This window comes from Zonotrichia leucophrys, chromosome 1 (assembly GCF_028769735.1).
Source record: "Zonotrichia leucophrys gambelii isolate GWCS_2022_RI chromosome 1, RI_Zleu_2.0, whole genome shotgun sequence".
NCBI lineage: Eukaryota > Metazoa > Chordata > Aves > Passeriformes > Passerellidae > Zonotrichia > Zonotrichia leucophrys.
The window spans coordinates 31,238,244-31,255,011 of NC_088169.1; the positions used below are offsets into that span (position 1 = coordinate 31,238,244).

The following is a 16,768-nucleotide window of genomic DNA, read 5'->3' on the forward strand; positions in this document are numbered from 1 at the left end:
GCCCCCACCGCCCAGTTTTCTGTTACTTGATAGCTGTGCTTACAATTTGTATGCTTCTCAAGCTTCTAACAAAGACCTCCAGAGTGGCTTTAATACTCAGGGCTAAAAATGCTGAAGGCAATACTTTACTGAGTAGTGTAATAATTGGTTAACATAGACTTTGAAAATGTTGCTGTGCTGGCGTGAATTTTTTCCCTTTATGAAAAAACCCAAAATCCACACTTCCAGGAGTTTGATTTGTGCCTGAAAATGTTACAATGTTTTCAAGTACAGCTGTCTGTCTTTGACCTCTACAAAAGATAAATATATATATATATATATATATTTGGCCAGTTTCTGATCATGTTATTATGGAGGAAAAAACCTGTACTTGCCTGTGAACTGCAGACTTAGTAAACAGATTGTGAAATCTGACCCACCTGTATCTTCACAGGGAAGGCCAGAGATCATGTTTTACCCATAAGCACTAATTTCTGGTGTGTTCTAGGTCCCAGTGCCATGTTACTATTTGCAGAATTAACTCAGCCAGGTTCTTGCAATTACTAAATGCTAACATGTGAGATGTAGGTTAAAGATAGCACTGTTTTTCTTTGTAGGCCACACGCCACCTATCCTGTCTGTGCTGGAGATAAACCAGATGCTGAGCATAAGTTACTCTTTAACAAAGCATCCTAGTATTTTAACTTCACATAAAAAGCAGAGCTTTTAAATGATTAAGAATTGGGTTAATAAAAAACATGTGGAGGCAGCAGTCATGGCTCTCTTGCAACTCATCACAAAGATGCAGATTGTAAAAGAAGTTCCAGGATTTGCTTGTTTAAATGTCAACAGAATCTGGAGCTGATAACTTTTGAACCTAAATAATGCTGCTGTGAAGTTTGAAGTGCATACCCGTAAAGTTAGTTTAACCCAGAGGTATAAACCACCCCCAAAAATCAGTCTGTGTAGAATTTTAAGTGAAGTGTTTTGCCTCTCTGTTTGCAGATTGTTGAGCTAGTAAAAGCTGTGTTAGCTAATGCAGCTCTAGTAGTCCTTTTAACTTTTAAGCTGTCTGAAATTTGGGATTTCTAGAACAGCCTAGTCTAGAAAAATCTAAGCCTTTTTATATTTGTAAGAAAAATTACCCCTGCTGAGAAATCTATAATAAACAGTGATGAAATATTTTGACTGTGTGTAAACAAATTAAATTCTGGACTTAATGTACTTAAAAACATCTGGCCTGGCTGATGTGGGGGTGGTGATGGGAAAGCAATAGCAGAATATTTTAAAAACTAGCTTAGAAAAACCCACAAAACAATCATTTTTGGAGGAGCAAATAATGGATATTCAGCTCTAAAGTGTATTCTCTGGCCACAGACGTCATCCTCTGCTCTCCAAAAGATCTCCTGCCAAAAAATCTAAAACTTAGATGAGGAGGTATGTTTGTTAGAAACAAAACTTCAGAAAAGAAAAGGCAAAAATCAGGTTTTTTATATAAAATTTAACAGTGCAAAGAACATTGGAAAATGCATTAATGCTTACATCTTTACTATAATAATCTTCTTGACTACTTAGATGGAGATGTTTTACCCGAAAACACCACTGACACTTCAGGTGAAATACCGACAACTCTGGTGGATGCGTCAGACTTTGAGTGTTCCCTCTGCATGAGGTATGACTGTGTTGACCTGGCATTAACATAACAAAGCCTCTCTAGCTTCTGAAAAAAGTTACCATGGTGTAAGAAGAGAAACCTGCCAGAGAATGTCTAAGTCATTATTCTGTTCCTTTTTGCTGAACCTTACATCTGGTGAATCTTCACAGATGTGGTTTTCTCCATTATGTGTGCAGTTCTCCATTGTTTACCACTTGTGAAAAGGAAAACCTCTTTTTTTATCCTTGGGTAATGCCTGTCACCTGTGCTTTATACAATAGCAGAAAAGAAAGAAAGAGTTAGGACTCTTTCCTCTCCACACATTGGGAGTTGTTTTTGTTTCCAGCTTAGCTTTTCTGCTCTATGTTTTCATGTTAAGGTTGTTCTACGAACCTGTTACCACACCCTGTGGACACACCTTTTGCCTCAAATGCCTTGAGCGTTGCCTTGACCATAATCCACTCTGCCCACTCTGCAAGGAAAAGCTGTCAGAAGTAAGTATGTCCTCGCCCCAACTAACAAAACTGCACAAACTTGTGTTCTTCTGAAAACTTCTATGTGGAGATTTTCTCTGCTCTGCTTGTGAGCTGCATCCAAAGCAGTGTGGCCAGCAGGGTGGGGGGCAGGATTCTGTCCCTCTACTCCTCTCTGGTGAGACCCACCTGGAATGTTGCACCCAGCTCTGGGTCCCCAGCACAGGGGTACAGCAAGTCCAGAGAAGGGCCATGAATGTAGTCTGGGGCTGGAGCACCTCTCCTGTGAAGAAAGGCTGAGAGTTGTGGTTGTTCAGCCTGGTGAGGAGAAGGCTCTGGGAAGACCTGCTCTTGGCCTTACAGTACTTCAAGGGGGTTTGTAAAAAGATAGGGACAGGCATTTTAGTAAAGGGGCAATGCTTTTAAAGTGAAAGAGAGTTGATTTAAAGATATTAGATGTAAGTAAGAAATTTTTTACCATGAGGGTGATGAAAAGCTGGAAGAGGTTGCCCACGGAGTTGGCAGATTCTCCATCACTGGAAACATTACAGGTCATGTTGGATGGGGGGCTCTGAGCAATCTGATCCATTTGAAAATGTCCCTGCTCACTGAAGGGGTTGGACTAGATGACATTTAAAGAACCTTTCCAACCCAAACTTCTATGATTCCTTGAAAGCAGAACAAGACAGTACTGACAACATCAAGCTGTGTACAGACCTCATTTACTCAAGGATGTATTTGGCATTCATTGGAATACAGGTGGTTTAGCTGGCTCTTAGGGAAGTGGAGGCTTCCAGTATCACATCAGGCTCATGCCTGGGGAACCCCTCCATAGCTGTGTTCATACCAAATTTCCTGTTTGAGTGGCAACTGTGGTATATGAGGAATGGTTGGTCCTTGATCAACACTTGCCAGCAGCAGACATAAGGTATCCCATACATAGTGCTTCTTGCCAGTAAGCTGACAGCTGTAGATGAAAAAGATGCATGTATCTTTGCAAAAGTGAGGATGGACTGCCTTTTCTTCCTGCTAGTACAGCTTTGCCAAAAAAGGGGATGGGGTTAAAAGGACAGTGGGGTGAACCATATAGGCTGAAGTGGAAGCTTTGGTGCCTGGAAGCTTAAAAGGGTAAGGAGTCTGTACAGTCCTAACTAATGTGCACTTGGGCCTCAGGGAAAAATGGGCTGGGAGGAAGAGATGTTACTTGTTTTCTTGTTACCAGACTTAAGAGATGACTGTTCCTTGTAGTTTCTGGCAAGCAGAACTTACAAGAAGACCGTCCTTACAGAAGAACTGATAGTCCGTTACTTGCCAGAGGAATTATCTGAAAGGAAGAAAGTTTATGATGAAGAAATGAAGGAATTGTCAAAGTAGGCTCTCTTTATATTACTGACAGCTGTTACAAAAAATTCTAAATTCTTCTTAAGTCTAAATTACCGGAGAAGATTAATTTGCTTATGAAAATGCACCAAAGGAAGGAATTTGTAAATGAACCTGCCAGATGTTTTGTATTTTTAACGTGTATGTTGCAGATAAACAAGTAACAATGTTCTTGGATGGTGGAGAGGCAAAACAAAATTCTTAAAATAAAGATAATTGCTTTTTCCTATGAAACAACATAATAGCTTTAGAAGTTACAGTGGGGGTTTTCTGGGAGTAGAATTTAAATTATCAATGGGTTATCCTTCAGGTCAGGAAAAGTTCAAGGATGCAGTTTTGTCAGTGACTTGCGAATGTTGTGCTATAACTCAGCTAAAAAGTAAAACAAAACATGCAATTAATCCTGAAAAAAATTAAGTAGATTAATTGCTTTTAAATCAAAGGGGTTTACTGATTCTGGGGATTCTCTGCCATCTTGCTTTGAACATGGCTGGGTCTTAAGTACTTTATTACTCTGAAAAGTTGTCACCAAAATCTTGCCATGTATATAAGATGTATCACTGTGCATGTTTGTGGGAAATTGGCTATTTCTTGACTTTTTTCCTTTATGGAAGTAGGTTAGAGGGATTGTTTACTTAATGTACTAAGGAAAAGAGTCCTGAAATATTGTTTGTCTTGTGAAAATGGCAAACCTCAAAGAGATAGGCATTTAGAAAGATTGAGTCTGAGGAAGCCATTTGTCTTCTATTAAGGATATATTCTGAATATAGCAGCACCCAGAAAAAAAGGTGATTTTTTTTTTAAAAATTTTCTTACAGTTTGAATAAAGATGTTCCCATCTTCGTATGCACCATGGCCTTTCCTACCATCCCTTGTCCACTCCATGTCTTTGAACCTCGCTATCGCCTAATGATAAGAAGATGCATGGAAACTGGTACCAAGCAGTTTGGCATGTGCTTAGCTGATGAATTAAAAGGGTAAGGAGATGAGCTGAGAATGTCCTGTTGTTGCAGAGGCAGCTGTGAGCTAATGGAATACTGCAGCACAGTATACTTGTCTCCCCAAACCACTGTGGTTCCTTCCAGTCCTGTATGAACCAATACTAAAGTTGCTTACTTCTTAGTTTTGAACTTTCAACATTCCTTTTTACACAAAGAAGTAATTTTATTACTCCCCTGTTGGTTAATAGCAAGAATGCAACTCATCCTGTTACTACAGGCTCCAAAAATAGCATTTAATTGGCTGCGTGTTTGGAAAGTTTGCTGGCCTGTTTGTTCCAGTGAAAACTGACTGTCTGGGTAAGGTTCCCCCTCTGTCTACTCAGTTTAAAAAGAAACAAAACAAAAATAACACAAAACATTCAGACCTCCCATAGCTTTCCTGAAAGAGTGGTATCATTTTAATGAGACAAAGTATACGCTTGGCTGAGAAGTCTGTTTTGCAGCTGGATGTTGAATTTGAATGTTTGTCTTTACTGCTGTGTTGCAATGTCTAAACTATCTGCCATGAGTGGGTTACATTGTCTTTCTATATGATCATACCTTTCATTCATTTCTGTGAATTCTGACACTGATGTGTTTCCAGCTCCCTATGCAGAGGCTGACTAGATTAAAGGTCCCTTACAACACAAAGCTATCCTCTGATTCTACTAAAGCCTTCAAGTTTAAGTGTTTATTGATAATGGGGTTTTGAGACCATGCTCATGGGAGAAGCATGAGGTGATCTTGAGAGGTTTGCCTTATGAGATGCAATAGTTGCTGACTTCAGAAGCTGCATTAGCAGGCTGTAGAATGGATGATGAACATGGGAATTTTTAAGAACACATCAGACAGGCAGGCATCCTCAGGAACAGCATTTTTGTATGTGATCATCACCGGAGCTGAGAAGGGGTCAGTCATTACTGAGGCTTGGCAGCCTTTCCTTGTCCACTCCATGCTTCTTGGGGGGAGAGAAATTTTATTTTTCTCCCAGACTGGACAGTAAGGTAGCTGTAAGAGTACAGGAGATGCTGCAGCTTCCAGTCAGCTGTGGCTGTGCTGCAATGCCATTTGGCATGCTGTCAGTACTGCACTCAGTGGAGTTCAGACTCCAACAGCAGTTGATGTTCCACAGGCCCTTTCAGGTCTATTACCAATTTTCTGAAAGCGAATACTTGAGAGAGTGAAGACAGAATTACCCTAGGACTTTGGTGATAACTCTCCTTAACATCCCTGCAGGCTTGTGGAAGAACCAAATTTATTTGGAATCAGGTACAGTAATACAGAGAGCCATGGCATTACAATCCCCAAAACACAATAATTGGTTTCTTAAATAGCATCATGAAGGGTATTTTAAAATTAGCAGTATGGTTAGATTTCTAAGTCATGTCTGGTTTGAGTTACTGAAATAATGAAACTTTTTGAACATGATGACTTAAATAAACAGCTGAAGTGCAGGAAACCTTAATCTGCAGACACCTGCCAAGGCTGTTCCAGCTTCTTACACAAGTAAAGAAGTTCTTCTGTTTATTCAAAATTGCGAAATCAACTTGGGAATACAAGAAGCAGGGAAACTTGTTTTGCCTCTGCTGAGACATGGATACATACCTCCCTTTAAAAACACAGTGACAGTGCATGTTTAGTTCATTACCTTCCTCTGGTTTACGTCTCCATTTTAACTTATAATTGGTAAAAGAATATAAGCTCTTAATGTTGTCAGCACATTTTATGCCTGTCTCCAGGTGCTTTCTTGTCTCTCTGATTCAGGTCCTTGTCTACCCAAAAGTAAACCCTCTAAGGACAAAAAAGACAAAATCATCACTTCTGTATTAATTTCAAAATCCAGTATGAATGTTACTAAAATCGTTAATTGAAAACAATAGTTATGTAGCTGTTTAAATAGTGTATAGTGTAATATTGCTATAACAAACTAACAGACTTGCTTTTATTAATCAGTCCTGTTGGTAGAGTACCAGGACTTAGCTGTGTGCAGCTCTGCTCCTCCTGCTCTTCCTGATTTTTTCCTGTACACTGGCTGGGAGAGAACAGTTGTTCCCCACCCCTCCCAAACCCATAATTTCTGGTAGAGCAGAAACAGGAGTCATTTCTTCATCACTCCATTGTAAGAAATGACCAAGCCCTAGTAAAACAAGCCATTTCCATGATAAAGAATTTATCAGACCCTGTGGAGTTTGGTGTCTTGAGATTGAGATTAGATACAGTGCTTTCTCCTGCTTAACAGTAGGCTGAGTTGTAGACCTGCAAATGTATGGTGAAGAGTCATTGTGCAATCAGCCTCTCTAGTGAAATCACTGCACCACAAAGGTAGAGTTAGGTAAGCTTGGTAAAGTAAAAGTTAATTTCGTGCCTGTTTCCAGGGTGTGATTAAAACGCACTACGACTTTCAATATAGTGGGTATAAAAGTGTTTTTTGAAGAGGATATTTTGAGTTTGATTTGACTTTTTTTTTTAAAGGAAACAGATGCAAGAAAAGACTTGTTATATGGAAAACTTTTTTCTTCTAAAGCCTGCAGTCTTCTGCTTTCACCTTGGAGTAGGGGGTTAGCCCTCACAGCCATGCATTTGTTCCTCACTTTCTGTACTTTCCTTACGGTATCTTTACCCATCTTGTTTTCTTTGCAAACCAGATGAATTTGCCACCAGCAGCTGGCAACTCCCAGCATGAAACATGCTTCATTTAGTTTCCTGTCCTTTTCCAACCCTCCCACCCCATAAACCTGCCCTGCAAATGCTGCTGCCCAGGTCCTCTGAGGGAAGGCAGAAGGGGTGGGGGTTGTGTGGCTTATGTGAATAAGCAGAAATGTATTGTCACCAAAGCAGAATCCTCTTTCAACTAAGAAATGGTGAATTAGGCCCAGTATTTGTCCTGATGTCTGTAAACACTTGTTGATGACTTCCACTTTTATGCCCTTCTGTCATTTCAGATTTGCAGATCATGGCTGTATATTAGAGATCAGGGACGTAAAGTTTTTTCCTGATGGACGCTCAGTTGTTGATACAGTTGGTGTCCGTCGTTTTAGGGTCTTAAGCCATGGCCAGCGAGATGGATATAACACAGCAAACATCGAGTATCTTGAAGATAAAAAGGTGATCTATGGTGCAAAGTTATTCATACCCATGTATTGCTGGATTCACTTAAATAGCCTTTCCTTGTTGCATTTCAAGCTAGCTGTGCATTATTTTTAAGCCAATATCATTACAAATTCACTAAAGCTCTGTTTTAAAAACCATGGAACAAACTTTGTATCTTCTTTCCCTTTCTTCCTTTCTTCCCTTATAATTATCTCTGCTTAAAGTGTTACACTCTTTTCATGGATCTCAAAGTAGCTTCTAGGATGCTGAGGTCATGGTGTGTAGGTGAGGTCAAAGTAACATTTTAAAACTGGTACAGAATTTAAAGCCTTCTAAAAGCACATGCTCCTGTTGGTAGAGAACTGAGTGTTCTTTTGCACTGAACAGACAGTTGGCACACTTCATATGTCCTCCAAGTTCTCATTTACAGAACAGGTCCTCAGGTAAATGTGGGAGTCTACTCTTAAAATGAGTTCTTAGGGACACGTAGTTAACCATGCCCTGTATGAGCATCCATTAGAGCTGACTGAGAACAGAGAAATGCAGAGAGGGAAGTAGATTTTAAAAGCAAGTCCTCTTAGCAAAGCTGCATCAAGGCAGGTGTTTGTAATAGGTGTTGACCAAAAGTTGAATTTTTGGCCATGCTTTCTGGATCATCTTTAGGCTGTGTCTATAATACCTTGGTAGTTGTTAACATGGAGCTTAGCAGTAATCTCCTGCTGATTGATGAAGTCAGTTCTGTCATACAGCTCTAGAGTATTCTCACAGTTGAAGTGAAAGTCTGTAAAGCCTTAGCAGTGCTGTTTAACCTGTGTAGGGTGATACTGTTGTTTGCCAGGGCATGAAAGGTTGAGCTCATGGAGGTGCCTCTGCCTGTGAAAGGCTGGAATAGGCAATCTGTTCAGAGTGAGGGTTGTGCTCTGTTTAAGTCCCTAGTGAAGAGTAGTGGAACTCAGGTATGCAGGCATTGTTCATAGAAGGTGCCAGAGATCCACCTCTTCATAATTAGAGTGAGATTCACCTTGTCTCACAGTGGAGACTGGTGTCTGTTCAGTGCCCTACATCCATATGTCTGATGGTCAAAAATCTCAGTTCAAAGCTACCTGTTTGATATGCTCTGAGATACTTATCTTAAGATGAGATTAATTGTTCTCTAGAACTGCTTCTCCTTGATTGTGAAGAGCACCTAGAGCAGGTGGATCAGATGTGTACCTGAGTGGGTAGCATAAATGAAATCACCTATGTGATGTGCACATGTTAAAGGGGGAAAAAAACCCCCAAAAAATCCAGAATCAAAACCCCCAAAAAACCCCACAAATCACCAATTTGTAGTGGTTTTTGCTTATGCTTTTTTTTTTTCCCTAATAGCTAATAGTAGGCCTGTGCAACTAAAACACTCTGCTTCAATGAGGGTGTTTCTTCATGACTGTTTCTGGTATTGGGAAAGCATCACTTTCCCTGCTTCCTGCCTGCTCGGGTGTCTACTCTCCTCCTTCTCCTTGGCTGTCCTACCATGGCCTTACCACTTCTATAAAATAGTGCTGGTCTCTGAAGTGCTGTAGCCCCCCGTCTCTGTGCTCGGTGGCAGTAGTGTTTGTTTTGTTTTGCCAGATGACATACCACTGTCCAGAGGTCATTCTGTGACAGGGACTCGAGGCTGTGGGTTTGAGATTATAAATATGTCCCAGGGCTAGAGAGCATATTCTTCTATTATGCCAGCATTTAGGAATGGATACTAGTGAGGCAGTTACTGTTCCAAGAAATATCAATTCAGAACACCTAGGGGAGGGTAAAAAGCCTCCATCATCACAGGTTTGAAATCTGAGACTTAGGCACAGTTGGTTTACATAAGGACATTTAAACAGCTGTAGTCACTGCATTATTTTGCTTCGTTTGCTTCTGGGGAAGCATATGGACTCCATGGTATCAAACCTGTTTTGTTCCATCTCCCTTCTTTTAACAACAAGGTTGAAGGACCAGAATATGAAGAACTCGTCCGCCTTCATGATTCAGTCTATGATCAAGCTGTTGCCTGGTTCACTTCACTTAAAGACAATATGAAAGTGCAAATTCTCAATCATTTTGGATCTATGCCAGGAAAAGAACCAGAGCCACAGGTAATAAAACCTGCCTACTTATGCAGCCTTATTCTACACAGAATTTTAACACTAGGCTGTTTTCTGACAGATTGTTGCTGTGGTTTATAGACTCTTTATTCTAGACTCTTATTTACCCAATTTTGGTCTGTTGGCATGAAGCATGGTAAACAATATACCTGTGTAATTTGGTAGCTGAAGAGATAAATCTTAATGGTGTATAAGGTAGAGAAATGGGGTATAAGAAAGAGAACACCTGCAAATAAGTTTTCACTTCTTCCTTGTTTTGTGGTGACTTTCTTTTCAAATAGAAGGTGAGAAGGAGGGTGATGTTCTTCATGGGGCTGGGCTGGTGAATATGTAACTGCATGTTTTTCCATCCTTTTGCAGAGCAACCCCAGTGGTCCTGCCTGGTACTGGTGGCTCTTGGCAGTGTTGCCTCTGGAAAACAGAGCTCAGCTGGCTATACTGGCTATGACCTCCCTGAAGGATCGTCTCATCGCCATCCGGCGTGTACTGATATTTGTGACTCGCAAAAGACCCAGATAACATGGACTTGTGTTGTGAGTGGGCACCAAAAACATCTCATGACAGGTTGTTCTGGGGGAGGGCAAAAGGGGAGGGGTTGTTTTTTGTATTTTTTAAAGATTCTTTCAAGAAGGAACAGCCCTTTCTGACTGCGTCCTGCATCCATCGATTGCATCGGTTTTTTTACCTGGGTAGTCACCAAACCTTGCACACTCTCCTGTTGTCCTGGTGAAAATGGAGCCTCTGCAGAGCTGTGCTACATTTAGAATGTAGCTGATGGATGTGGATATTTGCTTCAAAGTACTTTGATAGAATTGATGTTTCTAGCCAAGAGAGTTAAGTACTAGAGTAGTGCCATTGGCCTGCATGTGATCTGAATTTTCACTCAGTAGGAAGAGGAAACTGGACAGTGGATTGAAGAGGTGTTTCCTAGACTTTCTTGAAGGTAGGGAACAGAAGAGGAGTTACGCTGCCCAGCAGAAGTATGCACGAGGACTATAACCAACAGTACTCTCTGTTAGTGAATTGGAAAGCAGTCTGTCATACACCCACATCTCCCACTCTCCCTCTCTCTCTCTTCAGCAAATAACAGTTTGAGGGGAAAAAACAGGTGAAGCCATTTGTAGTCAAGGCATCTGAGGATGTTTATCTGAAAGAATAATAGCTACTGAATAAGCACACTATTTGGTAGCCTTAGGTAATCCCTCCTTTGTGATTTACATGTTGTAGCAGAATAAGTATATACAAAATGTTTGGAAATACATACTTAGGTTTCTTTAAAGAGAAAACCCAAAGTAATGCTAGCCAGTCTTACTGCTAAATTCAAACCTAGCCACTCACTAAAGTATAATAAACACTGCTGTGAAATAATGATTTCACCCCAAGTACGAGGGAGGCATGCTGCAGTTTACTCTGAACACCTGCTCTGCCAGTGGAACCAGCGAGGATGAAAAGTGGGGAGGTTTCCATCTCCCTCCTTCCTGCATGTCATGCTGATCTCCGGTTACCTTGGGGTGGTCTCTACTGAACGTGTTTCAAACCGAAAGTATTGTAGTTTAGTACCAGTTGCTGTATGTGATGGAAATCAGCCCACAGTAACACCATGAAAGGAGTCACAAACCGAACCTATAAAGGCACGTCTCAATGCAAGCTTCAGTCAGGTGTTAAATTTCATTTGTCTCTTTGATTATTTTTTATGTATTGTTTTGTTAATATCTAACTTTGATAGCTGTTAAATTGATCGCTTGTCAGTCAAATGATCAACATATGCTCAACTGCCAATGAAATAACTCAGTGTTACCAATTCAATTGGCATCGTTTCGTATAACTAGAACTGATACTACCAACAGGGAAAAAAAGTTGACTTGAATCTCCATGTGCTGCAAGCATAGCAAGACCAATGTAAAGACTTGTTCATGTGCAGAAGTCTGGTAAGAAGAAATGGCTGCTTACCTAAATGGTCAAAGTGCCTGGTTTCTTTTTTAGTTCTTTTCTCCTTATTTGTCAATGAAGAGGTATTTAAACTTTTTTTTTCCACTTTGTACATGAATTCTGGAAGAAAACTGCATTAAAATGCAGTGATTGGGATATATTACCTGCTCTCTTTGGGTATTGTAGTTATAACCTCTGTGGTCTGGGAAACAAAAATTCCGTTTTTTTTCCTTTCAGCAAATGGCTACCACAAATGGTTTCTGTAACATACCCTGAATGTACTGTAACTGCCTCTACCTTGAACACGCCTTTTCTATTTAAGTGGTTTGTAAGTGTATTCTCTGAATTGTGAAGTGCATAATGTACAACCAATGATGTCATAACCTCTACAGTAGCCTTCTGCAAGTTCTGCTACCACCACCAAAATACTCAAAATTCAAGTTGAATGCATTTCCTCCAGGATTTGAAGATGATGAAGAGGAATTCACTGAAGTATAAGGAATTGTTGTGTTTGTGGGGAGGAAATGTCAGAAGTCAGTAGGTCTTCAGCCGACTGTCAGCTGAGCTACTGAAGGGTGATTTCACCAACTAATTCTTGGACCAGAAGATGGACTGTATTTGATCTTGCAATCCTTTCTGTTTAGCTTCCTGTTCTTCCCATTCCTTTCCATGCTGTGGATTTCTCCAAGACTCATTAATCTTGCTTGTTTGTGTGTCTGGCCTAGTTTTGAGTGTTACTAGTTTAGCTGGAAGAGGATGCTGATGGTATTTGTATATTGCTGGTCCCTGATCTTATATGTGCTTAATTTTACAGATAGGAGTGCATTTAAGAAAAAAAAATTATCAAGGTGCTAGTTAGTGTCTTCTTGGCTTTGCCTCAGTAAATGTTAATGTTAATATTCTTCTCTGCAAAAGTGATTTTTTCAAGATATCTACTTTTGAGGTACTTCTGACAGAAAACCCTATGAAATGAGAGGTTGTTTACTGCTGTTCTGTAATGTGTAAAGACATTCTACATGGGAAATGACATTACTGTGTTCATGAAGGCCTGCATAGTTAATAGAGTGATTGTTACTGAAAAGAAAGCTGAACTGTAGAGGGATTTTTTTTTAGTCAAGGTTTAAAGCAGTTTGTGAATATTTCAGTGGCTGATGTTTTGGATGAAGGATAACAACAAAGGAATTGTCTGTGTATGGATGCAAATAATAATATTAGCAGCCCAAAGCTGACATTTCTTCCAAAACATTGAATGCTGATCAAATAGCAAAGCTTTAATAAATAGACAAAATCACCACTGCCCTGTGGTACTTGCTTGTTAAGGGGAAGTACCAGTTTCATTTTTACCAAATCACCTCTGCCATATAATATCTGCAGCATCCAGTAGTACCTCATGGGAAAAGCTGTCTCGTTGCTCTCTAGAGGAAATGTCCACGTTACAGCCAGTCTGTGCTTAGGTGTAACTTGTTGCCAAGGTACATGTGGAAGCATTGGAGCTGAGCTCCTGGAAGAGATAGACAGGATTTGTTGCCTTTCTAGCTCATTACACTTTTCTTGCTTGCTGTCCAAGCAAGGATGCTGGGATATATGATGAGTCTTTTCACTGTGGTGAATGTGGCCCTTCTTTATACATCGTAAAGAGGCCAAAAAGAAAAAAAAAAATCCCTCTACCTCTACACCTGTTGTTCACCTGTAAAATTTCAAGCTACAAAATGATATATATATATATTTTAACCTTTTTTTGTCTTTCAGAAGCATACTAATTGTTTGCCACTGAGGCCTTTTATCTACTGTATTTTAATATGTTCATTTGATAGTCATCGAGATCTCTTTGTACTTCTAACCTTTAGAACTTGTCATGTTTCTTACTGCTCCTTTTTCCTTCTTCTCCAGTCCACTTTTAAATTGATAAATAGAAAGCTGTACACTCTATTCCTGTTACATTTTACACTAGTGGAACTGGTATTTTGGTAGCGCCTTAATTTTGCAGTTGTGAAATGATTGTATCAACTCTTATCTGGGGCTTCTGACCAGATGTAAATGAGTATGTTTAATGTAGATAAACTTGAAACCATTTTTTACTGTTTTAAAGCTAGAAATTAAATGGAGTGTGTACATATGTATAAATATAAATTATTAATCTGCACCTTTTTGTATCTAGTAAATACAGGAGAAGTTCATGTTCTAACCACATTTGGCACTTCTTGTTGCATAAACAAAGCCAAAACTTTTTTTAAAAATTGCAGTGTTCATTTCATGTGTATTTGCAATATTCATGGGAAATGTGTTTAATTTATGTGATATTTGGAATAAACCAGGTTGAATTTATGTGAGTGTGAGTTCATGGGGAAAGCTTTATCACTGTGACGACTGAGACCTAGAGCCGAGATGAACACGGTCTGAATGAAACAAGCCACTGATGTGCTGCTGTCAGAAGAGGGGTGATAGTTTGATTTTCCTGAGAGGAGCCCAAGGGCTGACAGTTGGTCTGATGAGGCTTTAGGAAGCAGGTGGATCCCAGAAGCAGTGGTTAGATGTTGGGGTTCATGAGTCTGTGGCAATTGTTTCCGCCCCTGTGCAAGGAACTGGGGAGGCTGCAGGGGTTGTGGCACAGTAGGGTTTGCTGGGCACCCAGGGCAGACTGTGGCATTGGGGTGGGAATATGAGGGGTGGATTTGAAGGAGCATTGGAGGACTTGAGCCCTCAGCAAGGGCTGGGATGGAGGAAGTGAACCTTCAGCTTCCTCAGGAGTGGGTTGTGACAAAGATGGGGTGTGATCATGAATTGGGCTCTTCCTTTTGTAGCTTATTGGATTATTTTGTAGCCCTAAGCATGACCTGACTGTCCCAAAATACATGGTAACAGTAAAGAACAACAAATGCTTTATTGTCTTAAGCCCAGTGAAATAAAATACCTTCAGGGGGCTGTGAAGTGAGGCAGTGTTCCAGAACAAGGCAACTGGACATGGCTAGCAGCAGTGTATCAGGGGCTGGGACACTGGCAGCAGCAAAACTTTGATGATCCTTGTGGGTTCCTTCCAACTCAGGATATTCTCTTCTAAAACAGTTATGTGAAGGCAAACGCCAAGCCAGATTGTGGAAAGCACATCACGTTCCTGAGTTACATCTTCCTGCCAGCTAAGCTGTGGAGTAAAACTGCTGTGAGGCATTTTTGTAAATACTATAGCGTGATTTTTTTTCCTTTTGGCGTTGGATTGACTGTATGCACTGAATGTCTGAGCATACAAACATCAGTTACAGGACTGCTCTTCTAGGTTGCAAGTGTATGTGGGAGTGTCTGTAAATGCTGCTTGAGTTGCTTCAATACCCTGGACAACAGCTTTTTGAAACAACATTCCTTTCACTGAAGAAAGGAGGTTATCAAGGTTTCCTTTTTATTAGCCAGATCCTCATGCTCCTTGAGACTTGAGAAGAATAGAGGTAAAGTAACTGCATGAAGTTAGTAAATAGCTTTTTTTCCTCTTATTCTGCATGTCCTTTGCTAGTAGATAGATACCAAGCCCTGCAAAGGCAGCATCTCATACTATGCCCGATTCCCTGAGCAATGCCATTCTTAGAGTGTGGAAACCTTAGTGGTTTGTTGTCTTGCATCAGTAATGAAACCAGGAACCAAAAATAATGCTGCTTAATTCTGTCCAAAAGCACTTGCTTGAAGCTGTTACCTATTGAATAATAGAATAAGAAGGATCAGGAGAAAATCTGATACTATCAGGTGCAAAAAAGAATAAAAAGAAAGTGAATCCATGCCAGCACTTCGCTCAGTTCCTTTAACGACTGTGCCTACTACACTTGCAGCTGAAAGACAAACATGTTTTCCATTGCATTTACATTACATGGTAGGAACAAGTTGTTTCTAAATTGAGATGAATATCACTTGCTGACAACTTTTATAGCTCTGTTCTGCCATATGTGGGGTTCTGCCTTGTCTGCTAAATTTGGGACTTCATGCATCCATGGAAGAAATGTCTTCACTTGTAAATGTTGCTTACGTTTTTTTCTCATAAACATCTGCTGCTCTTTTTGTGCAACAGCCATATTGGAGCCTTGCTCCTGGGAGGACCTGGATTTTGAACACAGAAGCTTTTGTTGGGGTCAGGCTAGTTAACCTTACCACAGACAAAGTTACAGAAACAGCTCTGGTTCCCTTTTCTCTACCCAGTGTGCTCCAAAGGTAGAGCTGCACTTTTAAAGTTATAGGCCTGTGTCCTTGCAAATCTGAGGATGGCATGCTGAGAATGGTATACAGCAAGTGACCAAGAGCATAATCTGTCTTTACTATAGCAAAAGCCAAAGGGAGGCACCTCTCTGTAGCCCCCTCAGCCCATCAACCTGTTCACAACATCATAAAATCCTCCTACTCTCAGTTCAGCTCACAAAGCCCTCAGGGGACCCACTACCCATCATCCTGAATCTTGCCTGTGATTCTCTGCCCCTTCTCATCACAACATCTTGTTCTTCCCTTGCTGACCCACTGGCTTTCTTTTCAAGGGAAAAAAGAGAAAAAGTAAATAAACTAAAATCCCAGGAAGGTTTTGCTGATTGGTGGCTTCAGTTGTCAGTTCTTTGGCCAAAGTTATAGTAAGAGAGCAGGTTCAGACTGCAGGACTTCTTAAATCAGTGTAGATCTAGCAGAAGGGGGGAGGAAATACAGTGTCCATCATAAGTGGAGAGCTATCCAACTTCAATCTCGGCCGTGCCCTGGAGCGAGTACCTCGTGTGTTCTGCTAGAGGCTGGGGTACCCCACAGTGCTGGCTGGTTGCCCTTGTTGGCCAAGAGAACACAGACTTGCTGTGGCTAAGTAGTCATGGTATCAGAAAATACCTAACTGCTCTGTGCCAGCTTTATTTTCTTTTATCTGAAATTATTTGGCTTGGGCAGAAGGAGGAAGATCATCAGTTGCCTGAATGGAAGTTCACCTAGCAAGAACCCAGCACCAATGTGATTTCCTTCTGTGTTCAGGGAAGATCTATCACCATGAGGCTGCATGGAGATCTGAACCTGCCACGAAGGTCTTTCATAGTTCCAGTTAAAGCATCAGTGATGGTGTGTGTTACAGAGAACAGCTCTTCTATTAAGAGGTGTACCAAAACTGTCAAGGTAAATTTGCTTTCTGCCACTTAGAGCCTAAGCTGCACCTGG

At 40.6% G+C, this 16,768-nt stretch overlaps 1 protein-coding gene across 3 annotated transcripts in view; it reads left to right on the forward strand.

The window, feature by feature from the left end:
* LONRF2 (LON peptidase N-terminal domain and ring finger 2) overlaps positions 1-13,920 on the forward strand; it is a 33,903-nt gene extending 19,983 nt beyond the window's left edge. For 2 of the 3 annotated variants that reach the window (XM_064710740.1, XM_064710752.1), the window contains exons 6-12: positions 1,555-1,651; positions 2,013-2,127; positions 3,355-3,476; positions 4,305-4,463; positions 7,409-7,571; positions 9,524-9,673; positions 10,043-13,920. In XM_064710740.1, coding sequence (XP_064566810.1) covers positions 1,555-1,651; positions 2,013-2,127; positions 3,355-3,476; positions 4,305-4,463; positions 7,409-7,571; positions 9,524-9,673; positions 10,043-10,201 — 965 coding nt within the window. In that variant the 3' untranslated portion in view covers positions 10,202-13,920. The remainder of the gene's footprint in view (positions 1-1,554; positions 1,652-2,012; positions 2,128-3,354; positions 3,477-4,304; positions 4,464-7,408; positions 7,572-9,523; positions 9,674-10,042) is intronic. The other variant, XR_010439854.1, reaches the window with a different exon arrangement.
* The last annotated feature ends 2,848 nt before the right edge of the window (positions 13,921-16,768 follow it).